This window comes from Orussus abietinus, unplaced genomic scaffold (genome assembly GCF_000612105.2).
Source record: "Orussus abietinus isolate OABI.00-Male unplaced genomic scaffold, Oabi_2.0 scaffold16, whole genome shotgun sequence".
Lineage (NCBI taxonomy): Eukaryota > Metazoa > Arthropoda > Insecta > Hymenoptera > Orussidae > Orussus > Orussus abietinus.
In genome coordinates this window covers 1,427,858-1,454,202 of record NW_019394714.1, presented here as the reverse complement: position 1 = coordinate 1,454,202, position 26,345 = coordinate 1,427,858, and the positions used below count along the sequence as shown (strand labels likewise).

The window sequence follows — 26,345 nt, the reverse complement described above, 5'->3', positions numbered from 1 at the left end:
TTTTCTGCTCGATATCCATCGAACACGTTGAAATTCAATTAAAATAAATGAAGAGTACCGATACTATTGCAGTGTTCTACTAATACGTGATGATAACAATAGGGATTGGAAAAATATATTTGTAGATACATAATACGCGTAATGTTTTACGCATGTCTGGCTAAAAGTGGATGGAGTTCCAATGCAACAGGAAGTGACGCCACTAGAGGTGGACGATTTTTCTAATATGCACACGGGTATCTCCAGTTTCTGTAGAGTCGATGCAGTGGGAGTAAACTTTTGTAATGCATGTAATGCACAATGCACTTCCGGTTGATTCCGGTTAGGGTAAACATGGTGCTTACTGTTGTTTCGATTTTCTTAACGGCGGGTTTCCTTGCATTTTGTCTAGGAGATGCCACTCAAAGTTACTACGCTGCGGCAAGAATTGAGGTAACGATTTATGATTTATGAGCAGCATTAATTATAACTGGAATTTTAAAAATTTTAGAGAACATGATGTGTACAATATGCACTTACTTTTTATACCGTGCAAGAAATAAAAAATATGTGCAATGATGTAGACAAGTATAACATTTTTTAAAATATTTCAGAGCTGCAAAGGTTGCGCTTTGGAGCGACTTCCTGATGTAAAGGCATTCATTTTCGAGGACGTTCCACTTTAGTATCCTTTATGTGACTTTAGTTTGATTTCCAATTAGTTTCATCGTTCCATAGCTTTTCTTAACCATTGATGCAGTGAGAATGTTGAATTCCAGCATATACAAGGCGTGCCACCAGATCTTGTTCTTTTGAATGAACACGAAGAGGTAAAGTTACTTTTTTCTATTTTTTTTTTTTACATTGAAATCAGCATTTTATCTACATCTTGTCTTTCCTTGTGAATCGAAATCTGTTATTTTCATTGATTTATCTTTATTGCAGGAGATAGAGCGGTTGCCACTTGCAAAATTAACTCGGGACGAATGTAACGAACTGCTTGTTTTAAAGGGCTTTAAAAAGCAGTCTAAGCCAGTGAGAGACGAGGTATAGGCAACGAATGTACATAGCACATGAAGGGATCGAAGCGAAGACCTTTGTTTCTATGTAAGGATCATGATTACGAATTATGGAGCGTGGCACGATAATAATTGAATTATTATAAAATTTCATGGTACGCTCGTTTGGACATAATTTCTGTTGTTTGTTTGCAGTGTTTAAGGAGAGTGCGAAATATTCAATGGTACTTCCTTAATGTAAGGAATGTCATGCAACATGGAAAGAAAACGGTACAGTGCAGAAAATATGTATCGCTTGTCTTGCACAATTATAGAAAGTGATAGTATTTATATACTCGAGTCTGCACACTATAGATGATTAATGTAGGAATGGTCCAACGCACAAATTGCTATTTTTCATTGATCCAGTAATATGTAGACTAGGGGAACTCGTATCAACCCCTTTGGAGCTGCAATCTGTGATACAACCGCTAGAGCCACAATGGGATAGATTCATCTTTCCCGGTATGCTTGGGCTGCTTAGTTATCGACATTTATTTTTTATCACAATGACGCCATCTCATTAATTTCAAAGTACTAGTTTGTAGTATTCTGCGAATTTCTCCGATGGTTATAGTTATCCATATGTTTAATTTTCTATTACACCTTGGACGAAACATGTCAGTGGAACATTACATCTGCATATATTGTTCATAGATGTTACTTTTAATGTGCCATTAGATTCACCATGACATTGCGTAACTCCATGAAGTAGCTTGATGCTTTCTCAATATGTATTGTACATGATTACTCCGCTCTTTCCCAAAATTAAAGGAAATGATTTTGCACTAAGGTGTTGGCACAAAAAAATACGAAGGCAATGCAAGATGCAAAATTGAGATTAAGTGCTCAAATGTTACGGGGAGTCCTATCATCGGAATCGTTGGTATTTACATACAGCCACTGTGCGTGAAAAAATAAACTAACATAAAATGAGCATAATATTAAGTAGCAAATATTTGTCATTTCTCCGTTAGCGAATCATATGTTTTCCGCCCTCGTCAAGTTTATCGCCGCAAAATCTACCCTATTTAAGAAAATTTGCATCTTGCAAAATTTATTGGTGTTATGTATTATCAATAAATTACCTTACCTCGATAACAATTGTCACTCTGTTAAATAACTGTTATTATCTGCCAACCATCCTAGTGAACGTGTAATTTACAGGAATTCAACAAAGCTTATTAAATGCAGTTTATTACGGTAACGATGCAGCTGTCGATGTTACAATTCTCAACCTTGAAAATGTTTTCCATGGCAAATTCGTGATCGGAAAGCAGTCTCGTTCATCTTATACGAGTAGAAGTGTCCCAGAAATCTTTAAAAATGTGGTTTTCGTGTTCTCCTTAGTAAGTTTCTACACATTGAATCGTTAAATTTTGGATTATCTGTACAGAAAGCATGGGGTTTTCTTTTATAGAAGCACTTCGATATTGAGTCGATCAAAGTTGATGCATATAAAATTCTGAATGTAACAAGACGAATGCTACAATGACGTACTCATTGCACAAGTTTTGATTACCTTATCCATATCTATACTATGTTACATTCTGCACCTCTGGCCACGTACACGCGTGCTTACATCGATGAAATTAAATTGATTATATTTATAAACTATCTTACAAACTATTTAATATATATACATTCCAAACCTATTATATATATATACTCCGATAAATAAAAAAAATATATGTATGATTCGAGGAGACTATTCGTGGTTTGCAGTGACATTATAATAATTTAAATTTCTTAACATGTGGATATATATATATCCATAGGTATCTTAATACATGATAGTCAATCCTTTGTAAACCTCGACACAATTCGGGCACATACCACATATTTATGTATATATACATTACTGTGTATATATTTATACACAAATTCAGTTTGTTAACGTGGCCCAATTAATAAAAATGAAAATAAGTATTGTAAATATAGGTACAGCGATGGGATAATGAATAACTATACAGCATTTAGGAAAACGTAGTAACAAAAATGTGTACCAATCATTATTATAAGAGACAGGAAATTCAATTTCAATTAGTTACAATGAGAAAGATTTGATCTATTCCATAACTCAATGTTTAAATAAAACATTAAACTATTGTCTTATTTTCTGTGAAATCAAAGTCAAAACATAAAATTTTGCTAGTAATGAGATGAATAGATGTTCCAAAATTGTGGAGCAATTATCCTGATACGTGTTAACATTTATAACAATTGTGAATGAAATTCATTGATATCGTACAAGAATGACATGTGAATGTATTCATAAAGGTGCAGCGGGCCAGAGTTCTCCTTCAGTGATACAATCCGAAAGATTTTATATCAGTATTATTAGTCCAGCATTATTCCGAGTATGAACGCCACAGCTAGGAAAAAGAAGATCTTCGAAAGGAATTGGTCCGATTCATATTGTGGTGTACCACGAGGAGCTATAACAAAATGAGTACAATTTATGAATGGGAGGTATCGAAAAATATGCAAATTTATTATGCTAAACTATGGCGAAATTGATTATATATCCAATTAAAAATGATTAACTAGGTAACAAAAATGTGAAGAAAATGTTACCGCAAGATACATTTACCACTCTTCACCTGCACTCGGTCGTGTTTCTCCAAAATTGAATGTTGAAGTAAAAAATCCAAAAGGGAAGGCTCCGATTCCAAAGGACATATGAAACCCACCATCGTTGAAGCCAAATCCGGGAAATCCTACATTAGATTCAGGTTCTGACCGTTGTCCAGCTGGACGTGGTGGAACGTTATTTCTGTTAAACGGGGTAATAAATTAGTAAGGTTGATTTTGGTATGAAATCGAAATTTCTTGAAAAGGGTCTATTTCTGAACTCATTTCATTATTAAATTTGTAGCACAAACCTTGGGTCTTCTTGTTTCGTAGCGCCTCGACCGTACAATGGAATGACCTTTTCTTTGCTGATAGCCGCTTTGCACACAGGACACACTTGCCGCACCGGCCGAGTCTCTAGCCACTGATGAAGACATGGCCAACTAAAAATCAAATCGTTGCATCATCCAATAATGACGATACTAATTTAACATAGTAAAAGTAATGTTTCAAATACTGCCTAGAACATACCAGAATAAATGGCCACACATACTGACAACTGCATCTTTCGCAGTATCAAGGCAAATATGGCATTCGAACATACGGTCATCACCTTCTTTCTCGTCAGATGCCGATCCCGAGGGCTTTGAGGGCCCAGGCTGTTGCTTTGCCGTACTCATTATCTGTTTGCACCTTATGGAAGAAAATACATAACCGTTCAGTTCACAACTCTTCCAACCTTTGATAGGTCAAACCTGTTAATTCTACGTAAATACAATCTGCATAGAGCGAGGAAACATGAATATGTAAATTTCTTTCTATAATGAATGCATGTACTCCAATAGTTCAAAATAATTAAATTCATATTACTGCTTGTTTATCAATGTCCCTTGACCTTGAGCCTGCGTCACTGCCTAGGTAAACATTTTTTTTGACATCAGTGGTAGCCTATTCTTAATATGATAGTGTAATTTACCAAAGATCTTAACGCAATTTTCACAAAACTATATATTCCAACTACAAAATGAAATAGATTAATCCGACATTGATGGCATGCATGCTCCAATATGCTCACATAATATGAATTGAAATTCTCACAGTAGTAGTTACACAGCCGTGGAATGTATCCAAAAAATCGTTTGACAGGTCACTCGATTGCGATGTGTGTTAATTCGGTTTGTCAATTTGATAGGCTTAAAAAAGAAGCTTTTTTTAGAAACCTTCGAAAAAACTTACACAGATCTCCAGTTCAGAATGTACAGAGCATTAATCGGCACGGCTCAAAAATTTGTCAGACGACAGAACGCTCGAGACAGTGAGATTCCAGAAATTGCGCAAGTACTAGCAGATGATTTTCATGATTTCGCTCAACGGACGGATGCGGGAAACACCACGTAAGACGTCTACAAGCCACTAATCGTTAACACGTGAACAATGGCACCTGGACTACTCCACTTTCCTCGGTTTATCGATGCTTACTCTTTACGTATTCTTCGGCAAACCGTGCGATTAATTCCCTTATTTACGCATAACTTGAGTTCCGATAAGAAACGGAACTGATCTTTTGACTAGCTGTTAAATATGGCGTAGTCGATCCTGCCTTATCGAACCGGACACTGAAGAATTATGCGAAATGTTGGAGAGAACAGCTATTAGATGTCGCCACTATCTGGCAAAAACTTGTCCAAACTTGAAAACCTGAATACAGCCAGGATTAACAAAGGAAAATATCCTAAATAATTTATAGCAATTGTTTTAGAGTTTATTACAAGGCATTGTAATTTAACGCGATGATTTAAAAATATGTATACCCTCAATACCCTCTATAGTCGTCGTAAAGAATTATTTATTTGGGGTTCAATATTTAAATTTCACGGGTCATCAGCGCCATCTTCTTTCAAGATGCGACCCACGTCCGAGGTTCGTTCCACCGTTGGTAAAATCGTTCGTGATCAGTGCCATTTTGGCATTCGGGTAGCACGCGTGCCACATAGGTCGGCGGTCTCCAGGAACTTCTCGTCGGTGAGCGTAATCATGGCGACGGTCTCCTCGTCGCGACTAGACGATCTCATCGAGACCGTTAGCTTGCACAATCCTCGAAGCTTGTTCTGCAGAGGGTACGTTCTGCCGTTCGCCGTTCTGCAGGTGGCCTGGATTTACAACTGGATCTTTGTGTATGGGATCGACCGGTATTACGACGACGGTTTGGTGGGCATCGCGGTTATTGGGGTGCTCCAGATTTTCATCTGCCTCTGCTGCCAGTGGTCCGTCCACATACACTGTTTCATTAACTGCAGTTCGGTAAGATATCCTGGATGTGTCATAAGAGTTTTCCAACTTGGTAACACGTGCCTAACCTACGCATTTGAGTCCTTTCGACAAACGTGGCGAACAGTGATCAGCTTTTTCCACGCTAAACTGCTGTGTACGCGACCGTGAGGCGGGAAATTCAAATCTTTATTCCCAGGAGACTTTATTTTGTATTCATGAGATGTGTGCGTCAACGTATGCATGATATACATAAAAAAGTATGCATTTGTGATTTAGCATGACGTTTCTTTTTTTAGTGCAATAATCCGTACAATGCGAAGCTTGCTAAGGTAGTACCTACGCCGAATAATGGTTCTTCGGAGCTGGTGACTTTGCAACACATCAATGATCAGGAGCCTTGGTTCATTTTTCAAAAGACAAAGTATTCGTGGGATCCCACGAAAAAACAATTTCGGAGCTTGGAGTTTCCAGTAGATCGTACCGTTCGACAGTACCGGGATTGGAAAGGCTACCTTGATGAAAATGAAGTCGCAGCGGCAGAGTCTACATATGGGAAAAATAAGTGAGTTTTATAATAATTGTTTTGATAAATGATTTGAGGTGAAAGTTTTGTAAAACCCTAAACATTGTTTTCTTTACCTAGATTGGATATGGTGGTGCCGGAATTCTGGCAGCTTTTTAAGGAACGAGCCATTGCTCCGTTCTTTGTTTTTCAAGTTTTCTGCGTGGCTCTGTGGTGTCTCGACATGTATTGGTATTACAGTATATTCACGCTTGTTATGCTTATTATGTTCGAGTGTACGTTTGTACAACAGCAACTTCGATATATGGCAGAAATTAGAAAAATGGGAAATAAACCCTACATGATAATGGTTCGTGGGTAAAATCTCTAACAAATCGCTGTAATCCAACTCGGGTATTAGCGGTTAAAAATGTTTAATCTTATTTAATGTTGCAAAGGTATACAGATGCAGACGGTGGCGACTGATACTCACCGATCAACTAGTCCCAGGAGATATAGTCTCGATAACAAGGTCTCAAAATGATAATCTTGTACCCTGTGATATGCTCTTATTAAGAGGTCCATGTATAGTAGATGAGAGTATGCTAACAGGTAATGTACGACAATTTTAAATCTTTTATAAGGTATGAATATTTTCAAAATTAAATTAAAAAATATATGACAGGTGAGTCCGTTCCCCAGTTGAAGGAACCTGTAGAAGATCTTGAACCCGACAGGGAACTTAACATTGAAGGAGAAGATAAACTTCATATTTTATTTGGAGGCACTAAAGTTTTGCAGCATACCCCACCTGGCAAGAATACTGCTGGTCACAGAGGTAGACAAGAATTAACAAAATTATGAACAAACATGAACTTACATTGAGTGAACATTAAACTAATGTTTATTTAGCATCCGACAATGGTTGCGTGGCGTACGTTCTACGTACAGGATTTTCTACATCGCAAGGAAAATTGTTGAGAACGATATTGTTTGGAGTGAAACGCGTTACGGCGAATAATCTCGAGACGTTTGCTTTCATCCTGTTTCTATTAATCTTTGCCATTGCGGCGGCTACTTACGTTTGGATTAAAGGTGAGTCACATTGAGGAATAAAATTATTATTGACAAGTAAGAAATTAAGTATTAATCGTTTAATTTAATTTGACATTTAGGAAGCGAAGATCCAAAGAGGAACAAATATAAGTTGTTCTTGGAATGCACTCTTATTCTAACATCCGTAGTTCCTCCAGAATTGCCGATTGAGTTGACATTAGCTGTCAATAGCTCGCTACTAGCGTTATCAAAATTAGGTATATTATGTCTAGCAATAGCATTAGATTTTAATTTAGTGTATTGTTTGCGCGTTACAAGACATTTTATTCTTTTATACAGGAGTGTATTGTACCGAACCATTTAGAATACCATTCGCTGGAAAAGTCGAAATTTGTTGTTTCGATAAAACGGGTACTTTGACAAGCGACGACTTGATCGTGGAAGGTGTAGCTGGAATTGAGTACGTCATTTCCTTTGGTCAATTTGAACGTCTCGATGTCATGTCAAAGTCTCAAATTTTTAATATTTCAGTGACAGTTCAGAGGTGGTACAACTTGCCGATGCACCATTAGAAACTTTGCAAGTATTAGCAACTTGTCATTCCCTTGCTCAACTTGACGACGGCATTGTTGGAGATCCACTTGAGAAAGCCACGTTAAAGGCTGTGAATTGGAATCTCACGAAAGGTATGACGAATGGGTTACCACATTTCATATTACACGATAAGGGCTGTACTTTGACATTATTATTTGTATTTTATAAAAGGTGATGCTGTGATTCCTAAAAAAGGGAAATGTCCAGTTCTTAAAACCATCCAGAGGCATCATTTCTCCTCCGCATTAAAACGAATGTGCGTAGTGGCTGGTTACACGGTTTCTGGGACTTACGACGTTCAGTACATTGTCACAGTGAAAGGAGCTCCAGAAGTAATTAAAAATATGGTAAGTACTCGATGTAAAAAATTTTAAATAACCTCTAGACATATTTTGACTACAATTCATGGGTAACAAAATTGATGAAGCAATGCTAACATAGCCTAATCTAAAAAATGACAGAGTGATTAACTCATCTCTTTTAGCTCGCCACCGTTCCTGAAAACTATGATGCAATATATTTGTCTTTGTCCCGTCGTGGAGCTAGAGTCTTAGCACTGGGACATCGTAAATTGCCGGCTTCCCTGTCATCTCAAGATTTAAGAGATCTAACTCGTGAAGATCTGGAAAAGGATCTATCATTTGTGGGGTTCGTCATTATAAGCTGTCCTCTTAAGCCTGACTCCAAATCAGTGATTAAAGAAATCATCAATGCCTCGCACTCGGTACATTGAAGGATACTTTTTAACTGTCTGATTTTGATGAAGACCATTTAAAAACAGGCCTCCTTATCTTTCAGGTAGTTATGATCACAGGTGATAATCCTCTCACTGCTTGTCACGTGAGCAGAGAATTACATTTTACGAGAAAACCTGTGACGCTGGTATTGACAATGCTGGATGACACTTGGATGTGGGAGAGTGTGGATCAGACGATACGGTTGCCATTAAGTTCCGAGGTTTCGCACTCCAAAGTTAAAGAAATATGGAAAAATTATGCGCTGTGCTTAACTGGAGAGGTTGACTATTTCTATTAATTGCTCGATGCACAGTGAATGGAAAAGTGATAGAAATTTATGATTTTTGTCTGCTCAGGGGCTGACTTATCTCAATGAGAATAACAGGCATCTTCTTCGTGTATTGTTGCCACATATTGTCATATTTGCGAGATGCGCTCCGAAGCAAAAAGAATTTATTGTCGTTACGCTACAAGACCTGGGATATACGACACTTATGTGTGGAGATGGCACAAATGACGTAGGAGCCTTGAAACACGCTCAAGTCGGTATGTAAATATATTCTACCTAAAGTTAAGGAAATTTTACATTTAATTACGAAATGGAATATTATTTATTAGAATGTGTTAATTTCTAGGAGTGGCCATTTTGTCTAGTTCCCCTGAAAAGATGACGGTCACGAAGAAAGACACTACATCCAATAGTAGTGGTACAAGCAGTAGCGTAGGCAATTCTTTGCCACCTAGCAATGGCTCGCGATTAAGTTCGAGGCCACAAGTTAATAATACGCAGTTGAGGATACAGAAAATGTTAAAAGATCTGGAAGAACAGGAGCAGATGATTGTTAAATTAGGGGATGCCTCCATAGCAGCTCCATTTACTAGTAAAATGTCGTCTATCCAATGCAGTAAGTTTTTCTGCGTTATTTGTTTTCACTGTTTCATGTTAGCGATGAGAACTTTAAAGAAATTAAGACATGTAATTAATTTGACGCTATGTTAATTTTTATTGTTTCAGTTTGTCACGTGATAAAGCAAGGACGATGCACGTTGGTTACGACTCTGCAGATGTTTAAGATACTGGCATTAAATGCGCTAATACTTGCATACAGTTACTCGGTGCTGTATTTAGACAGGATAAAATACAGCGATGCCCAGGCAACGCTGCAGGGCCTTTTATTGGCCAGCTGTTTTCTGTTCATATCGCGTTCAAAACCCCTAAAAACTCTGTCCAAGCAAAGGCCGCTGCCAAATATATTCAACGTATACACAATATTGACTGTGTTATTACAATTCGCAGTGCACTTTATTTGTCTGATTTATTTGGTGCGGGAAGCTGCTATTATATCGCCTAGGTGAGAAATCAACTGTGAATTTTAATTTACAATGTTTAGTTTGTTTTAATCCATAATATTATGATATCACTGTTGGTGAGTTAATTAGTAATTATTCCGAAGTCTTGATTAATTATTTATTATTTTCAAAGGGAGTCTAAATTAGCAGCTATCCTAGCCCCGTCTAATCAAACAGAATTATCTTCTACGAATTCCACTACAAGCCAGGACGAGGATGAGGATGCTTTCGAACCTAACTTATTAAACAGCACGCTGTACATTATATCGATGACACTTCAAATATCTACCTTTGCTATAAATTACAGGGTAATTAAAATTTATTCCTGCATTATTGTTCAAGTTGATACGGCGTAATTTTAATTTGTAAACGTTATTTATTTTCAACAGGGCCACCCATTTATGGAAAGCTTAACCGAAAATAAAGCTTTACTCTACGTTCTCCTGGGAAGTTTCGTTGGCATTTTAGTACTAGTCTGTGGGCTCATGCCAGATGTAGCCGTTTTATTCGAGATTGTTGAATTTCCAAGTGATGTAAGACATGTCTCTTACATTATTGCTTGTTCCTTAAAATTATTCCTATTGAGAGGGCATTATTTTTTTTTATATTTAAATTTCTACTAAATGACGTTTTTTTTGTGATTTTTTAGTTCCGAAGGACTCTAATCATGGTGCTGATAGTGGACTTCGTTCTGGCATATGTTGTCGACAGAACGTGCAGGTGGTTATTTGGCGAAGGGAAGCATCGGAAGCTGTGATCTAGCATTTGTTAAGAGACACCGGACTTTAATCTCTCAAGAGAGTATACTCAATATTTCTGTACTCAGGTGCGTGTAGGTGAATTTGTTCCAAGCAGGTGAATCATGCAATGGAGTTTATCGATCATGATTCCAGATTGAATGGTATCGATCGTTTGCCCCAAACTTGCGATTGCGACGTATAATGATTTTGTTTTTATCAAAGGCTTACTCGGCATATCTTTATTGCGTCTAGGTGTGGTCTTTGATAAGCGTTGCAAACTTGCCCCACGCTGAAATCGTGTTATCGTGCAATGCGGTTTTTAGATTCAAATCTGTTATCACTCGGCAGGGGAATCATTTCTACGGTCGGTGATTTTTAGTTTGTAAAGTATTCCAGAACTTGTATGAAAAAATTGTCGTTGCAAATAGGTGTTAAATGTATGCAATGTATCAGTTGATTAGCATTTTATTAACAAGACTTATTTCAATTTCACCAATTTTTCCAAATGTGTCTCGGCTCTGTACAGGCCTTCGGAAACTTTCATCTGAGACAGGTGTATGTTAAGTTGTTCATTGATGGGGTAACGAATTTCTCACCTCTTTTTATAACGTTTAGTAGGCAATATATTTTGTAAAATATTTCGAGCTGAAATGTACCGAGAAAAACGCGTTAATCATTTTCAGAGGCGAGGATTGATTTTGGAACGTTAATATTTATAACGTAAGTAGATTTTAATTTGGTTGGGAGTTCAACCTAAGAGCACTCTTTCCCGCCTGTAAAAATAGACGTAACGTTTGTACTTTAGTATTTCATCACTGCGATATCATATTTTATAGCGAAAGTGAACCTGAAGTAAAAATGCCTCACGCGCATTCTGAAATGTAAGAAATACAATCGAATACTAAAGTAAATAAGGTCAAAACAGTATTTCTTTTATAGTGGTTGTAGGAATTGTGGTGTTACGGTGAATAATAGAAATTATTGAAGTAAGTAACTGCGTCTCTGAAAGAAGATGCAGCAAAGTTCGAAGGTGGGAAAAGTATAGAACCGCAGTCGCCATATTTTTGGTAAGGGCCCGAATAAAAATCTGTTCCGGAAACAGATCACAACTTTTAAGACATTCCATTATTTTCGTCTCGTTTGTAGGTGAATATTTGTGATGAGGGAGAAGGAAGAGATAGAGGAACAGTGATATGTCGTTTGCTCCGTTAAAATAAGCAAGTGTTAAAAGAAACGTTCTTTTCACTACGGTAAAATTAATTTTTTTTTAGAGAAGTGTTCGTCGTGTCCAAATTTTAATGTAACTTTTCAGTGTCATCTTAATTTTCATGTCCATTTAAATCATGAAACACCTTCATTCGGATCATTTGATGTGCGGTCTAATGACGAATCAAATTATACTCTGAAGTTATTTGTTTAGGTGTACGAAGCGAATTACCTGAAAAATAGGATCCAAAGTTAGTAGATTATGTACCTTTGTAAAAAAATTCTGAACATTGTGAAACGTTAGTAATTCGGTTCCGAAGGAGGGTAATGGTTATGCATGGTATTGGTATTAAGGGTAGATGATTATCATTGTACCATACGCGTTTACGATATCAATAATGATCAATAAACATCAGTCCTTTGAGCGAAAGTTACGACATGGTTGAAGAATCACATCTTTTTACTGTAACGGACGGCGTTAAAGTGTGTAAAAAAAAATGGTGGAAATTTAGCAACGATTTTTTACGCGACACGGTTGTCTGGAAAGGAGGAATATGGGAAAATCGTATTTTGCAATCTCGTTCGATGCAAAACTGCACTCTGCGCTGACCTCGTAAAAAACTTCATTACGCAGAACTTTGCCAGCGTCGAAATTAGTTTATTTACAGTCGTTCGTCACAAACGAGCACCCATAAACGAATCCAAGATCCTTGATAACCGGGGTGGTCTTAAGATCGCTTAAATTGCAAACTTTTTCTTTATCGAATCGCCGGCTTCATTTAGAGCAATAAAATTCAATGGAAGTCTGCGACATTGATATAAAATAAAAACGTAGAATAAGTGTACCTTCGGACGCACAAGACTCGATATGTAAATCTGATCGTTAACATTTAGCCTTTTAAACCACCGCATAAATTTGCATGCCGAATTCACCACAAATGTTAAGTTATTCTGTACCAGTCCGGTACAGGTATGACATCCGAAGTTGAATTAATGGCTTATCGCGACCAGTGACGAGGTTAAAAAAAATAAAATCAGCGAGATACTCTAGGAATGTGATAACAGCGTCGAAGGAAATTACCCGAGGTTGTTATATCCGATCGACGTGTGCAGAAGATTAAATCGAAATATTTTACAATTACGATAATAATTATGAAATTGTAAATCGGCAGTCGGGAAAAAATGCGTCTTCTTAGAGCCATGATTTAGATGTTAAGAGCAACTGGTCTCAAAGCTCGAGTACGTGTACCGAACTCGGACTTTCTGGTTAACTTTGAACCTTTAATGGTTTAATTGAACGATTAACGCGTGTGTCAACAATTGTGCCGAGGCTGGTATATTCGCTGCGGTTATCATTCCGCCGTCTAGCCGGCGTGGAAATAAAGCTTGGCCGAAACGCGATCGGATTTTGGTTCTCCAATTCGACGGCTGTTATTGGTGGGCCGCTCCTTCTCCGGACGCAGCTCTGGAGGGAGTCGAGGCATTGCGGAATTTTTCTTCATCGGCGATCTTGAGAATAGTATTCGCTTCGGCGAGCAAACCGGTCGCAGCTGAGTCGCGAGCCTCGTGTCTCGCGTTTTCCGCAATTCTCCTGTACTTCACTAATGCACTTTCTGGCCCTGTCCGTTGTCAGCTCGTCCCCCAGAATTTCGGCGTAAATTCAGGATTGCCATTGCTGGTGACCAATAACTTTCTTCGGCGACTCGAGGATTGCTTTTACGTTTCCTTCCCACCGGTTCCTCATTTCCTTCGGGTCCGTGTCGATCTTATCAGGCTCTCGGTGGAATTCGGTTGACGATCCGGACGAGGGATCCCTCAGAGACGAAATGCTCAGCCGTGGCCGTGGTACACCGACTGTTTCCTCAGCCAACTAAATATAAGCAGGGACTATTTATAAAGTTTAAAAGCAAGTAGAGACTGTGTGTCGTGCAGTTATCGCGTACACACGTGGGCGCGTTGCCGATGACCCCGTAACACTCGTGTTGTTCATAATAATCGGTTATCACCGATTTTGGGAGGGCGCTGACATTCTTGAGAGACGAGGTAAGGTGAATTACGTTAGGTCTCATATTCTACTCGCTTTGTACTTTCTAGCGGGTTTTCTTAGCCGAGTTTCTGAACTTTCTACACCTCTCGCCGAGTGCGGCGGTACCTGGAACAAGAGTAATCAGATGCAGGAATACTTGATCTTTAATGCACATGCACGTGCACGTGGCTCGGCTCCCCAAAAATCAAAATACTTGTAAAAAATTCTATCTACGTGCTTGGTTGACATAAAGTCTCAAGCATGACGATCGCATCGCATTTTCATGGTAATTCCGTTTACGACCGATGCACGATCCATTAACTTCTTTCACTTCTTTCAACTACTGACTCTCGACCTGATGCATCGCTCGGCAGGCGTTGTCGATTTCACCTCGTTAACTTTTAATAATCTCAATGGAACAATCGGAGCACTTAGGCGAAAGTCTAGTGCTCCGTCATTCGGTTGCAATGAATTATTCAAGGGGATTAAACTTTCATTCACGTTTGACTCGTGTCGTTTCGGGGTTGCAGATGATCGAGCAACCGGAAAGGTGGTATTTCCATTGGGCGGACTGGCTGGTGTTCGTCTTGATGCTCGTCATTTCGGCAGCTGCTGGACTCTGGCACTTCCGTCGAGCCCAAAAATCGAACACGGAAGAATATTTACTAGGGGGGAATAAAATGGGTCTATTTCCGGTCTCGGCTTCTTTAATCGCCAGGTAAGGGCAAAGGTGGTCGCATTGTAAACCGGGGAATTAATTCAAGGCATACTTTACCGATCATGTCGATATTTTTCAGCTTTATTTCCGGCGTGACGATACTCGGAACTCCTGCCGAGATTTATAACTTCGGAACGCAATATTGGATCACTATCATTTCGATATTACTTTCCGGAGTCGCTGTCAGTACGATTTATCTTCCGGTCTTTACGACGCTAAGGCTCAATTCCGCTTATCAGGTTTGTCGAGAGGGTTTATTCCTTTATCGGTTCTGGAAGAATAAATATTTTCGAGAGTTTAATTGTAAAACGGCGTGGATCAAGAGGTGTCGATGATGGTACTTTTTTCTTTTCTTTCAGTATCTCGAGATCAGATTCAACCGCTCTGTCAGGATTCTTATTTCCATGATTTTTGTCATCGACGTGGTAAGATCGTAATGCCTACATAACCGGATTGACGTTCCGATTTTACAACCGTACAGTAGGACATTGAGAGACCAAAATTATTCATTTCCTATAATAATGAGACCACTGTCATTGATATCATACTGTCACATTTGATAAGGGGGTCGAAACGTCAATTCTTTAACACGCAGAAAATAGTGATATTTATAATTCTACCTTCCACAGTAATTATCACGTATTGTTTCCCTTTCCTTTAAATCTTCCTAATAGACCTACATCGATCCCAAAATAATTGTGTCGTAACATCGCTCAAATGATTTTAGGTGTTGTATCTATCAATTGTAATTTACGTACCTGCTCTGGCGCTCAACCAAGGTACGAATTAATTATTTTTTTTTTTCTTCGCAAAGAAACCATTGCACTCGTATACTCTCGCTGTAATTTAGACAACGTGTAACATCTTTCTGGAAGTAAAATTAAGATTAACAGAAATTCTCCGAGTAAGCGAATAAATAATACCGCCGCGGATTAGGAGAGTTACGACGAAGTCTTAGCGTGAATAATCACATTTATCTGGAATTACCTCGTTTTAATGATAATTCCAAGCGCGTCCTGCTTGTGTAGATTCGTGTAATAATTTTTATTCACTCTTGCAGTGAGTGGCATAAACGTTCATCTGATCGGATGCATCGTCTGCGGGATTTGCGTGTTTTATACGGTGATGGTGAGTAAAGGATAACGAATAATTTTTCTTCGTCCGCAGAAGCGAATTTAGAAATTTACGTCTCCTTGGACGAGGGCGTTGAAAGTTGATCGTTGAACCGGAGTTCCTTCTTCGGCGCGTCTAGTCGTTTCTTTGTAATTCAGCTGTAACGTGTGTGCACGTACGAGTACACGTTATGCAACGGTCCAGTTGGTATAATTGAGTCATGAACGAGCCAGGGATCACTTTTTCTTTGACCTGAAATTACTAGTAATTCCATCAGGGACGCGTACAAGTCCGTGGGAATAATTTCTTGACTCTATTTCTGCTATCTCAGAACGCTGAGCAGTTCGGTCTCCAGGTCCGGAATTTTCCCATTGAAAGCCACTTTGGGTACGTCGAGAGAAGAAGCTCATGCCCCGAGCTAGGTGAAATGTTTATGGAGGGAAACTGCAAAAGGCTACAATGGAAGCGCGAAACAATGGCGGACCGTCGAGTGGTTGCCGTTGGAGTCGCGCGGTTCACGAACCACAAACTGAAGTGATTAATCGCCCTGGCTGCCTCGTAATTATCCGAGCAATTTGTTCAACTCCAAATTAATGAAAATTTATCGCGGCTGAGTGACTCTTTGTAAATTGTTTATTATGCACCTCGGCGCGAGCAAGGCTGAGGCCTCGATTATCGCGTGCCAGGGCGCAGCCTTTGAAATTCCCGGAAAGCTACATCATGGAAATTCAATCGAACTCCTATGAACGTGCGTTACGAACAATTTGACAACTATTCCCCGCGGGAATTAATAATGCGAGGTTAGAGGCGCAGGACAGGCTGGAAGGCGCGTCGAGGAAGGAGAATTTTCTGACGGACCGTTTTTGTCCTTAATCGTTCCATGTCTTCCTAAGAAATTTCCGTGGACCTTGCGAAATCATCAATTATTCAATGCAGAGGAATTTAGAGGGTGTCGGTGTTCGGTGACTTTTAGAAAACCGCGAGGCGTTGATGTCCGCATCTGGGGACGCCATTTTGGTCCACGAGTAGAAACTTGCGGATCTTCCCCTATTAACGGACAAGATTTAATTAATTATGCGTTAATTCCTGTTTAGGGCGGCCTGAGAGCTGTGGTGTGGACCGATGCTCTTCAGGTCGGTATCATGATAGCAGCCGTGGTGACAGTTACGGCTTTAGGAACTTACGAGCTGGGAGGACCCGTCGAAATCTGGCGAAGAGCCACGGAGGCCAAAAGAATCCAATTTCTGAAGTAAGCTCGATGCTTTATTTCTCCTCCCTTTTCACGTGCAACAATCCTCGTAAGAATTTCATCCAAAGCTTTTTACCTGGGAATTCACAAAAATCTTAATTGGAAATAAATACGACCTTTCAGCTTCGATCCCTCGCCGTATACAAGACACACGGTATGGACGGTGTTGATTGGTACTTGGTTGTACAGTACCGCATACATCTCTGTTAATCAGACGATGGTCCAGCGATACAGGTCTTTGCCAGACACGAAGACATCCCAACTGTAAGTGAGTACGATGCTGTATTTTTAAATCCTGCAAACCGATTGAGGTTCCTTAGATCATTCGGATAAAAATATGAAACGAGAAGGCGCCAAGTTGGTGCCTCGTTTGTTAACCTCGGCAGCGACGTCGTTTACGACACAAATTACCTAGAGCGGTTATCTGAAAATGCATCTATTTTGTAAACGATGCAAGCGAGACGTAAATTAACTCCTTAAGCGAAACAAGTGTCTTGTTTGTTAACCTCTGCAACGACGCTATTCGCTACACGTCAAGGCTGTATCCATTATCAGGAAGAATCCGATGATGAGAACGATCGTTTTTTTTCGAGAGTAATTCAGCCGCATGAATTATTTCTTTTTTGCCATTTTGCATCCCGGAGACCTTGAAATAAAAATTACAAGTCTTTATAAAAATTCTTAAATTATTTCTATATTCACCTCGAGAGCGGATCTTCCCAACACGACGGTGATATACATTTATTATTGACCTGTATGACTCGTGTTACAGTGCCGTAGGAATATTTACAGTTGGCGTAATGTGCTTCATCTCTACGTGCTGCTGGTGCGGTTTGGTTCTCTTGGCTTGGTGGGCCTCGCCAAAGTGCGATCCGAGAGCAACCGGCCTGATAACAGCTGACGATCAGCTGTTACCAGCTTACGTGATGGAGATAGCCGGTCATCTCCACGGGGTACCAGGACTTTTCATTTCTGGGATCTTTGGAGCAGCTCTGAGGTAAAGTGTACCAATCCCCGGTTTCTAGAATTACGAAACACACAATGGGTGTACTTTTAAGCTTACTCTTTTTTTTTACTCTGTTTTTAAAGCTTACCATTCTCCTTTCTTTCCAGCACTCTTTCGGTTGGCCTGAATTCGACGTCGGTGGTCCTCTTGGAAGACTTCGTGAAAGGCTGTTTCCAGCTGAAACCCAGCGACAGATGTGCTGCGATTTTTGTCAAAATCGTGGCAGTATCCCTCGGAGTATTGGCTCTGGGCTTCGTCTTCCTCGTGGAAAAATTGGGAGGCGTCCTAGCAGTGAGTTGATCGGTTCAATCGAACTATCGGATTAATTATAAATATAGAAAATTTACTCGCTGTCCAGGTCACCGGAAGTCTAGCTGCAATCGCTGCTGGGACCAGCTTTGGAGTCTTCAGTTTAGGGATGCTGTTCCCGTGGACCAATTCTAAGGTAAAATACGGGAAGCATCCTGGAAGGAAAAATTAAAATCATCAGTCAATCATTTCCTCACGTTCCATAAAAACGACGCTGTACAATTAGGTACAGCTCATTGTTAGTTTTGCGGTTTAAGGCGACGCGAGACTCGCTCTTTGAGGCCGGCCTTGGATTAAACCGGCGGTTTGATTAAAGCCCTGGGAATTTTGTCTGTTACCGCATACAGGGTGCATTTGTGGGTGCCATTGCAGGATTCGCGATCGCCGGATGGTCCAGCCTTGGAGCCAACGCCTCCCTGGGGTCCGGACTCCTGATGCCCAAGAAACTCCCGGTGGACGTCTCCCATTGTCCTGGGAACGTAACCGAAGATTTCCTAAAACAGTTTATGTTTCCTGAGTGAGTTTACCGATTCGTTCTCTTCTCAAGTCCGAGTAAAATTCCCTGACCGCCCCATGGTAAGAACACTTCCACTCTCGGCAGCGAGGAGGATGTGTTTCCCTTGTACCGGTTGTCTTATCATTGGTTCGCCGGATTGGGGACCACAGTGGTCGTCGTAGTCGGAGGCTTGGTCAGCTGGATCACAGGACCTACGGACCCTTCGACCATTGACAGAACCCTTTTATCGCCAGTAATTCACAGGTAAAACTACGGTCGACCGAACCCTGTTATCTGGTTATCAAATTAAATTTCGCAATTCCTCAGATTTCTCCCAGCACCGAAATATGAAGACAGCTCCGAGAGACGCCAATCGTCGACTTCAACGGACACTCAGACGGCGAATTTTTTGTTGAACGACATCGCCAAGAAAACTGGAAGACCCAGTATCATCTCGGAAAAGGTAATAATTGATTACTGACGTCCAAGGTTCAATTATATAAAAGAAATAATATTTTTAGATTAGTATTATTCGGTGGAACATACAAGTAATTTTTTAACAGGTCCGTCAAGTCGTGTCGAATGGCCCGGTTACTTAAGAAGAGATCGGGTGTCTTCGAAAAGAACTCTCATCGGAGCAGCAGGATCTGCTCAGGACGATAAACCGGTAACGCGCGAAATTGTTCTTTACAGAGTATTCTTTTTTTTTTTGATAAACTCTTTTGGATCTAGAGAGAAAACGCGTAGCGTAGTCTTGGAATTATTCCTGCCATTGCCGAACTTAGATCCTAGGTAGCCCTCATGACTATGTACTCTTATACGGCCACAGGTGCATGCTACAGCGCAGTATGTACTGGACATCTTGCTTATTGATATTGACACTTGATTACACCTAAGCGTAATTTAAAATAACTAGTGTAAGAAGGGACTTACAGTATTCGATATCTATGGAGAATTTGAACACTAGTACTTAGGTACATTAGAAGTGTGTTCTGTCAAGTGAAATAAGTCTTTTTATGTATCTACTTATCACGAGTTCTTTATTGTTCCTTTGCAGGCAAGGTTTGGGTCGGGAGTTTGTATATTTACGTGGTTAAATTTCGAGACGACTCGAGATGTGGAAAAAAATTTAGTTCGCTTCGAGGATATAAGATGGTGGTCCGCTGAGAGTGCGTTTCGCGGTCAGGACGAGCGTATACGAGGATGCGTGAATTTACGGAAATGTATACGCGTGCGTGGCACGACCTCGACAAGGAAGAGGGGCTACGTCGGGTTGCATTTAGAAGAGAGACCGTGGCTTGAATGGGGCTAGTTTGAGATTGTTAGCGGGCCTTCAGACGTACAATCGGGCCTCGATTGGCGGGCCTACAATCACACGGCGCATTATACCTCCATTAACGCCCTCACCTTTGCGAATCCGTGCGCGAGGCCTTAAACGGCTGTGGGTTCTTCCTTCGAAACCGCGAGCTCCTTGTGGCCGCGAATAAGGTGGGAAATAATTTCCAATGGAATCACTCGACGCCTTGACTGCCCCACAGGGGTCCCTCGTCGGAGCACTTTCTCTGAAAATTGTATATCGTGGTGAATTATTTAGCCTTCGCCCATAATTAATTGTCTTAATTGTTCCGCTGTAGAGATATAGGGAGTGAAGTTTTTATTACTCACTATTTTCCACTTTTGAGTACCTGCAGTTTTAGCTTCTTCCGAGGTGGTCGTATCTGGGAATTATTCGCTAAGGGAGCTGGATTCCCGCAGGGGCTAATTGGATAGAGGACACTTCGGAGGATTTCGGATTGAAAAGCAAACGGGATGGTCATAACCCTTATCCTTGTTTACCGAGAGGATGGACTGCATCACACCAAGCAGTCGCACCCTGTTACCTAATGATAAGCAAATATTATAGTTTAAGGTTTGCCAAAACTAAGGTCTCAGCATCCGACTCTGTAATAACGGCCGAATGGCCGCCTTGCAGAGGATTCGGTTGTCCTGGTAAGGACCAGTGACTTATTTTATATAAATAAAATTGCACTATAAGAATTACGCGGCCGTCGAGTTCCGCCATCTTGAGAAAACGCTGAGAAATGTTCGAATCTGAAAAATAATCAGCGACCGTTAATTTTGGTTAAAATAATACCCAGTTGCTGTGTTTTAATTACTGAAATCTTCGGAGAGGGGGGATTTGCTGTCTTAAGCAGCTAATCGAAGCGAGAGATGAGGATCCTTCAATGAGAATCGAAAGGAGAAACTTGACTAACTTCCCGAGGGTTTACTTTCCACCCAGAACTTTCGGGGGCGAAATTAACCGCGAAATGCCGCTGGACCGTTCGCGTTATGCTATTTAAAAGAAAACTCCCCAGTTTCCGTAATTTTTAACAGCTTCACTCACCTTTTGCATCAGTAACTAATTTCCATGTTTGAGGACGGGTTACATCTTTTCGTGCGTAGTTTAAATTTTCAAAATGGCGCCGCTTCCTCCAGAGTTCCACTTCCTCCCAGTTGGCGCGAGATGATTTCCCATTTTTCTGGGTAAATATTTTCCACTTCCAGTTAAAATTGTCTGCCGCGCTGAAAGCAGAGTAGCGATAAAATCCTTTATTCACTGATGGAGATAAACGCGGAGCTTTTGGCGTTCGAATTAATAGACACTCAGTAAAGGTACGCGACGTAAACGGACGCGTCCTCGGGAAGCTCAGGTCAAACACGACGCCACCGACCGCCGACGACTAACGGAATAACTAATTTATCAATTCTTCGGTTCGGTTGGCTTCGATTCCCGGAGACTATTTGCAAACTCGTGCAAACAGGGCGCCGAACTACCCGGACTCTGTATCATCGCCATATTTGAACGTAAGGTAGTTTGCGCTGCCTCGAGAGAGAGGAGGGGGAGGGAGAGGGAAAGAGCATCACCTCGAGAATTGGAGAGGACTTCACGCTGTTTGCGAGAGCCTTTAATATTAACTGCGTGTCTCTACCTAGTCCTGTCGAAATACACATCCGGAGTTCCTGGCAAGTGATTGGCTACTTTATCGAAACATTTACTTAATTGCATGAAAATCTATTCCGATGAGTTTTTTTTCCTTTCATATTCTGGCGCCATTTTTGTCCGGTAACGACAGTCGATACGGTTACCGTTGATTGGTCGGCTGGGTCGTCCATTTGGCAACCGGGTTCCGAGAGTTGTCCGAAGATAGCGCCACTGGACTCTGCTAACTAAGAAATCGGCGGTTGGCGGTTTTCCGTTACGAATAGTTCGGTTAACGGTTTTTCGCGAAATGTGGGTAATTGCGTAGTCGGGAAGTGCAGTGTAAATTAATTCGTTTAAACGATCAAACTGTACGTTATAAAGAAGATTACTGTTTCATGCGAAAGCCGATCTGCCTGCGAGTGAACGGAGACTGGAATCGATGAGTATTTCCTTGATTTTCTGCATCTCATCTCGAGTAAAGGGACAAATGCCGTCAGTGTCTCCCTTTGGGCAGATTAATACCGCGCTCGGTAATATTTCACGGTAACGATATTTAGTCGAGACGTCATAACTGTCATCCTGGCGATGGAACGACGTAGGCAGGGAAGACATTAAGCGTAATGAATTACCAGCTGGGAGGAGTAATGTGTCTTAATTACGGCCCCAGGCACAATAATTATGTAATTAGGCATTGTTTGCCGGCCAGCCCCTAATCACAAACCCGAATGTACCAGCCTCGTCGCGACAAACTGCGTTATCGACCGAACTTGCGATTCCGCCTAACCTGATGCAACCTAACCTAACCTTGGGTAAGCACCGGTAAATTAATTTAAATAATTGCGTTTAATAAGCACATTTTTCTTATCTATCGTAACGTCATCGTCAGGTTTAAGAGAATCAATTGCGAAACATCCATTTTAATTTTTGTATCATCTTGTGAAAATTTATCAGTAAGGTAATTTTGTGTACGTTGGGAAGGCCGATTTCCCGCAATGCGCGATTTGCAGGCAAAGATTGAAAAAGTCTCTAATGAAGGTGTGTTTAAACAGGATCGGAGAGCTGCCCTCCCTTAAATGAGACGTTCCATGTGAGGATGGTGCAGGAGACCGGAGGAGCTTTGGATATGCAAATCAGGACCAGGGAGTGGTGTGTGTAACTAAGCCCTCTCTCTCCTGGGCCGCTCTCGCGGTGTCTTCGCGACGTATTTATAACTCCTTCCTTCCCGCCTGGGCGTCGCGGCGTGTCCTGATGAATACCCACCTCAGTCTGTAAGTTTATTAAACTAACTCGCTAGAATTATGAATAATTTCGCGCCCATTGTGCCGGCTCCGGCGTCAGCACAGAGGAGGCGCCGAGATCCATTCGGTGAGCCGTTTTGGCTGGGATCAGGCCGAAAGCTGCAGAAATTAGGGAAAAGGATCTTTAAGAAACTTCGACTCTCTTGAATGAACAATTTTTATCTCCTGCCTGAGAAGCGTTAAGTAATAATTTGTTGCTTGTAAATGTGTTCCGGTAAAGCGAAAGTACGAGGTCGGGTCGCTGGAGCAAATAACAATTATTTGAGGAAGATGTCTCTGCAGGGTAGGCGGTAGTCCTTAATCCGTAAGGCGGGAAGGTGCGAATTGCGGTAAACTGATGCAAATTCTCCGTCTTAACCCCTCGCGGGTCCTTTTGGGGTATTATCGCGAGGGCGAGACCCGGTCGTTGGTTTTGCGAAATTTCGAGCGCTCATGAGACACCGACGCGTGTTTGTCTTACGTTTTAGGCGACTCCGAGAGCTTACGTTTGCTCGAGGAGTAGATCTCGGCTTAGGGATTTGATTTCGCGTATAAATATTAATGAGCAGCTTCCCCATAAATACCGCCTCCGACAACACCTGGAAAACCGCACCAGGTCCCGACAAAAAATCCAGTCAAACACGACGCCCTGGGACTGCAGCTGAGGTCTGTGGAGTTCAGGAAGATAAGGACAAGGACCCGTTACTACGTCTATTTAATACGGAACTATTTACATACGGGAATTATTTAAGCGAAGGCACATCCCCAGCGAGGGGGGAAGAAAATAAAAGGAAGGTACATTTAACGACTCTTTCACGTTTAGCGGCTCTGGAACCGCTTATTAGCCTCCTCTTAAGGCGTTTTCTTGAAAGAGGGGAAGGAGTGCACTTGCCGGTATTTCTGGACGGTTTAACTGCTCATCGGGAAAGGAAGAGAAAGAATGAAGACATGCACCGTACGCGTATATCGGTATCGCGATCGCATGGAAATGAAAGCCCGGTATCGTCCATCTTTACGTACCAAGGGTGGAGGGGAAGATTGAAGGTGGGTTTAGGCTGAATTTATGCCTCGGGTAACATTACTACCAACCGTCGACTTATTATGGAAATTTCCTTAAATTGTCGGTTGCGCCAGCGCCGAACAATGCAAACAGAAAATGGATAATTATTGGACTGTAAATTGCCGCGGGTACTCGGTAATTTATGTTAATTCCGATCGTAAAGTAAGTTTCAGGGTTATATGTGTCCGTAACTGGTGCACTGCGCCCCGTGGAAGTTGGTAACGCGGTAACCTACCTAGGATAGTGCTCTATCGCGTAGCCCACCTAGGGGCCCGATGGGAATCTGCCTAGGAAAATAGGACCTTAGATTACGATCATCTCGAGGATAAAGGTTGATATCGCAATCCGTAAAAAATAGTCTATTTCAACGTAGCGAGTAGTCCTGGTAGAAGCGTATCACCGTTTAATTCCCTTTTCCTCCGTTCCTCGGTATCAAATTAGGCAGTCGAATTATCTCTTTGATAAGGGACCCCGCGTTATCGTCGAGGCGTTTGTTAACGATCCACTCGGTTTCCCGTCTCGTTGGCTGGGACGGTGCGATTCGTTCTTCTCGTCGATCGCGTTTTGTCAATCGGCGACCCAGTTCCGGTAATTATCGGCGACGATTCCCCGTCGGGCTCCGCAATTGCAGCTGCACCTCGTCTCCCGGTGTCCCCGGGGCTAATTAATATAACCGGCGACGATTCATTCGCGATTGACAGGAAAATGCGCGGCGGCCGGGGAGCTCGCAATTTGTCAGCTGACAGCCGGGAGATGGGAATAAATGGACAATTACACAAATACAATGTTTGACGTCATTTCAATGACGCGAGGGACACCTGTGATTGATTGTTAATTGCCTCGGTTTGTTACCCCGTCCCGGGGAGGGAGGTGGGCGGGGTGGCCAGCCAATAATTTAATTGGACCGATCGAAGCAGATCGGGCTGATTCGGGGATGCGAGAGTCCCTCTTCCCAACTTTCCACCCCCTGCTCCACCCTTAAGGGTTCACCCTTATTCGTTCTCGCCGAGGCTTCCGATATTCCGATCGCGAACATCGCCGACATATTTACCGTCTATAAAGAAATTTGTCGAAGATGCAGCGATGTAAAAATGCACCTGCCTCGAGAGTGCACTATCGAGCCGTAATTTCGAGACGTAAGGGGCGACTTGATTTTCTTCCGATAAGCTCGGACGGTAAATGGTCGTTTTCGAGCCTCTCGGGCGTGAAAACCGAAGTCCCATCGGTCGTTTCCGAAGAAACGGTATTCGAGAAGGGCCGCACCTGCAGGCAGGTGCATCCTGTTCCTCGTTCTTTAATCTCGTTCCCTGCGACCTCAGGAGAGGCCTCCAGCGTCGGAATTAATTGTTCGCATTAATCTCGACCCACGTACACTCCCTGGGACCGTTTTCGCGTACGGTACCACCTTGACCACCTTTGTGCACTTGCGCGTGTAATTTTCGTGCGCAACGTGCGCCGATAAACGCGGGCAGATGACGACTCGCCCCCTACGGGCACGCGTGTGCACAAAAATTGCACATCCGAGGGTTAATTTAGTCATCAGTCCGTGCACCCCGAAGAGTGATGTCTCGATCGAGCGTCAGCCACTGGCTGCACCCCTAATACGCTCCGGTGACCACCCGAAGGGTGATCGGTGTGATAAGCTACGTCGTCAGGTGACACCTGAATTTTCTATCAGCTTTTAATCACCAAGATATGATCTGCCGTTTGTTGGGGCAGATGCCTAGACGCTATTAATTAATTTTTTAGGTGAGGTTTATTAAGAGGATTTTTTTTTTTTAAATATGTATTCATCGTATTTGGAGTATAGAGCGCGGTGGAATATTTTTTCCTAGACCAGGAGTCGTAACGGGAGAATCGTCGGGGTTCCATCTCCTGGAGGGAATCGGAAGAGGGGACAGTGAAACGTAAAAATGGCCCCGGCCGAATCTCCGTAATGGCGGTGGCGTAATCGAATTTTCTCCCACGGTCAAAGGGCGATTCCCGCTAATTTCACCGGGCGACGTCTACCTCGGATGGTTTAACCCCTTTAGCTCGTCGAAAACCGTCGGGCGTAGAC

The 26,345-nt window shown here is 41.7% G+C and overlaps 5 protein-coding genes and 2 long non-coding RNA genes across 15 annotated transcripts; 3 read left to right on the top strand and 4 right to left on the bottom strand.

Annotated features, from left to right (window-relative positions):
* The first annotated feature begins 287 nt into the window (after positions 1-287).
* Positions 288-2,138, top strand: LOC105696979 (selenoprotein M). Its single transcript, XM_012419886.2, has 5 exons — positions 288-432; positions 594-664; positions 740-809; positions 925-1,086; positions 1,194-2,138. The coding sequence occupies exons 1-4, from the start codon at positions 301-303 to the stop codon at positions 1,030-1,032; spliced, it is 381 nt and encodes a 126-aa protein (XP_012275309.2). The 5' UTR covers positions 288-300; the 3' UTR covers positions 1,033-1,086; positions 1,194-2,138.
* An 80-nt stretch (positions 2,139-2,218) lies between these two features.
* Positions 2,219-5,221, bottom strand: LOC105696978 (E3 ubiquitin-protein ligase RNF185). 6 transcript variants are annotated; one of them, XM_012419881.2, is made up of 6 exons: positions 5,091-5,221; positions 4,848-5,014; positions 4,143-4,304; positions 3,923-4,054; positions 3,641-3,813; positions 2,219-3,475 (listed from the first exon to the last, which is right to left on the bottom strand). In XM_012419881.2, the coding sequence occupies exons 3-6, from the start codon at positions 4,289-4,291 to the stop codon at positions 3,378-3,380; spliced, it is 552 nt and encodes a 183-aa protein (XP_012275304.1). In that variant the 5' UTR covers positions 4,292-4,304; positions 4,848-5,014; positions 5,091-5,221; the 3' UTR covers positions 2,219-3,377. The 6 variants fall into 6 exon arrangements, with proteins under 6 accessions (XP_012275304.1, XP_023288846.1, XP_012275305.1 ...); XM_023433078.1 differs by lacking the exon at positions 4,848-5,014 and adding an exon at positions 4,710-4,804 and having other exon boundaries at positions 5,091-5,207; XM_012419882.2 differs by lacking the exon at positions 4,848-5,014 and having other exon boundaries at positions 5,091-5,211.
* A 344-nt stretch (positions 5,222-5,565) lies between these two features.
* On the top strand, positions 5,566-12,497 carry LOC105696976 (manganese-transporting ATPase 13A1). Its single transcript, XM_012419870.1, has 18 exons — positions 5,566-5,912; positions 6,179-6,444; positions 6,526-6,754; positions 6,843-6,996; positions 7,070-7,222; positions 7,297-7,479; positions 7,560-7,697; positions 7,780-7,900; positions 7,972-8,126; positions 8,206-8,381; positions 8,519-8,758; positions 8,833-9,051; positions 9,128-9,317; positions 9,407-9,676; positions 9,787-10,123; positions 10,255-10,429; positions 10,511-10,654; positions 10,771-12,497. The coding sequence occupies exons 1-18, from the start codon at positions 5,646-5,648 to the stop codon at positions 10,876-10,878; spliced, it is 3,525 nt and encodes a 1,174-aa protein (XP_012275293.1). The 5' UTR covers positions 5,566-5,645; the 3' UTR covers positions 10,879-12,497.
* A 1,493-nt stretch (positions 12,498-13,990) lies between these two features.
* Positions 13,991-19,860, top strand: LOC105696964 (sodium-coupled monocarboxylate transporter 1). 3 transcript variants are annotated; one of them, XM_012419859.2, is made up of 15 exons: positions 13,991-14,110; positions 14,624-14,811; positions 14,891-15,050; positions 15,171-15,236; positions 15,539-15,590; positions 15,872-15,939; positions 17,019-17,173; positions 17,297-17,437; positions 17,946-18,170; positions 18,287-18,470; positions 18,538-18,624; positions 18,836-19,005; positions 19,090-19,248; positions 19,312-19,447; positions 19,548-19,860. In XM_012419859.2, the coding sequence occupies exons 2-15, from the start codon at positions 14,624-14,626 to the stop codon at positions 19,581-19,583; spliced, it is 1,827 nt and encodes a 608-aa protein (XP_012275282.1). In that variant the 5' UTR covers positions 13,991-14,110; the 3' UTR covers positions 19,584-19,860. The 3 variants fall into 3 exon arrangements, 2 of the variants coding, with proteins under 2 accessions (XP_012275282.1, XP_023288809.1); XM_023433041.1 differs by lacking the exon at positions 13,991-14,110 and having other exon boundaries at positions 14,485-14,811; XR_002762249.1 differs by lacking the exons at positions 13,991-14,110; positions 19,312-19,447; positions 19,548-19,860 and having other exon boundaries at positions 14,485-14,811; positions 18,861-19,005; positions 19,090-19,224.
* On the bottom strand, positions 14,985-15,915 carry LOC105696966. The gene is made up of 3 exons (XR_001103766.1): positions 15,799-15,915; positions 15,570-15,679; positions 14,985-15,082 (listed from the first exon to the last, which is right to left on the bottom strand). It is a non-coding gene; the product is annotated as an uncharacterized LOC105696966 (long non-coding RNA).
* On the bottom strand, positions 15,959-18,017 carry LOC105696967. Of its 2 annotated transcripts, XR_002762250.1 has the most exons (5): positions 17,926-18,017; positions 17,585-17,819; positions 17,366-17,468; positions 17,109-17,249; positions 15,959-16,971 (listed from the first exon to the last, which is right to left on the bottom strand). It is a non-coding gene; the product is annotated as an uncharacterized LOC105696967 (long non-coding RNA). The 2 variants fall into 2 exon arrangements; XR_001103767.2 differs by having other exon boundaries at positions 17,585-17,931.
* Positions 19,861-20,837: 977 nt separating the features above from the next.
* Positions 20,838-22,369, bottom strand: LOC105696739. The gene is made up of 4 exons (XM_012419438.1): positions 22,339-22,369; positions 21,371-21,549; positions 20,906-21,075; positions 20,838-20,864 (listed from the first exon to the last, which is right to left on the bottom strand). Exons 1-4 carry the CDS (start codon positions 22,344-22,346, stop codon positions 20,838-20,840), a joined length of 384 nt encoding a protein of 127 aa, XP_012274861.1. The 5' UTR covers positions 22,347-22,369.
* Positions 22,370-26,345: the final 3,976 nt, after the last annotated feature.

Excerpts from the sequence above, each read along its gene's own strand:
- LOC105696979 (XM_012419886.2), top strand. The coding sequence starts at position 301 with ATGCACTTCCGGTTGATTCCGGTTAGGGTAAACATGGTGCTTACTGTT. Across the intron at positions 433-593 it reads ACGCTGCGGCAAGAATTGAG|AGCTGCAAAGGTTGCGCTTT; the intron begins GTAACGATTTAT and ends AAAATATTTCAG. Across the intron at positions 810-924 it reads TTTTGAATGAACACGAAGAG|GAGATAGAGCGGTTGCCACT; the intron begins GTAAAGTTACTT and ends TCTTTATTGCAG.
- LOC105696739 (XM_012419438.1), bottom strand. Across the intron at positions 21,076-21,370 it reads ATTAGTTACTGATGCAAAAG|ATTCGAACATTTCTCAGCGT; the intron begins GTGAGTGAAGCT and ends ATTATTTTTCAG. Across the intron at positions 20,865-20,905 it reads AGTCGGATGCTGAGACCTTA|GTAACAGGGTGCGACTGCTT; the intron begins GTTTTGGCAAAC and ends GCTTATCATTAG.
- LOC105696964 (XM_023433041.1), top strand. The coding sequence starts at position 14,507 with ATGGAACAATCGGAGCACTTAGGCGAAAGTCTAGTGCTCCGTCATTCG. Across the intron at positions 15,237-15,538 it reads TGATTTTTGTCATCGACGTG|GTGTTGTATCTATCAATTGT; the intron begins GTAAGATCGTAA and ends AAATGATTTTAG. Across the intron at positions 19,448-19,547 it reads CCAGTATCATCTCGGAAAAG|GTCCGTCAAGTCGTGTCGAA; the intron begins GTAATAATTGAT and ends ATTTTTTAACAG.
- LOC105696978 (XM_012419881.2), bottom strand. The coding sequence starts at position 4,291 with ATGAGTACGGCAAAGCAACAGCCTGGGCCCTCAAAGCCCTCGGGATCG. Across the intron at positions 3,814-3,922 it reads ACGAAACAAGAAGACCCAAG|AAATAACGTTCCACCACGTC; the intron begins GTTTGTGCTACA and ends CCCGTTTAACAG. Across the intron at positions 3,476-3,640 it reads AGAAACACGACCGAGTGCAG|CTCCTCGTGGTACACCACAA; the intron begins GTGAAGAGTGGT and ends ATTTTGTTATAG.
- LOC105696976 (XM_012419870.1), top strand. The coding sequence starts at position 5,646 with ATGGCGACGGTCTCCTCGTCGCGACTAGACGATCTCATCGAGACCGTT. Across the intron at positions 8,382-8,518 it reads CAGAAGTAATTAAAAATATG|CTCGCCACCGTTCCTGAAAA; the intron begins GTAAGTACTCGA and ends CATCTCTTTTAG. Across the intron at positions 8,759-8,832 it reads TCATCAATGCCTCGCACTCG|GTAGTTATGATCACAGGTGA; the intron begins GTACATTGAAGG and ends CTTATCTTTCAG.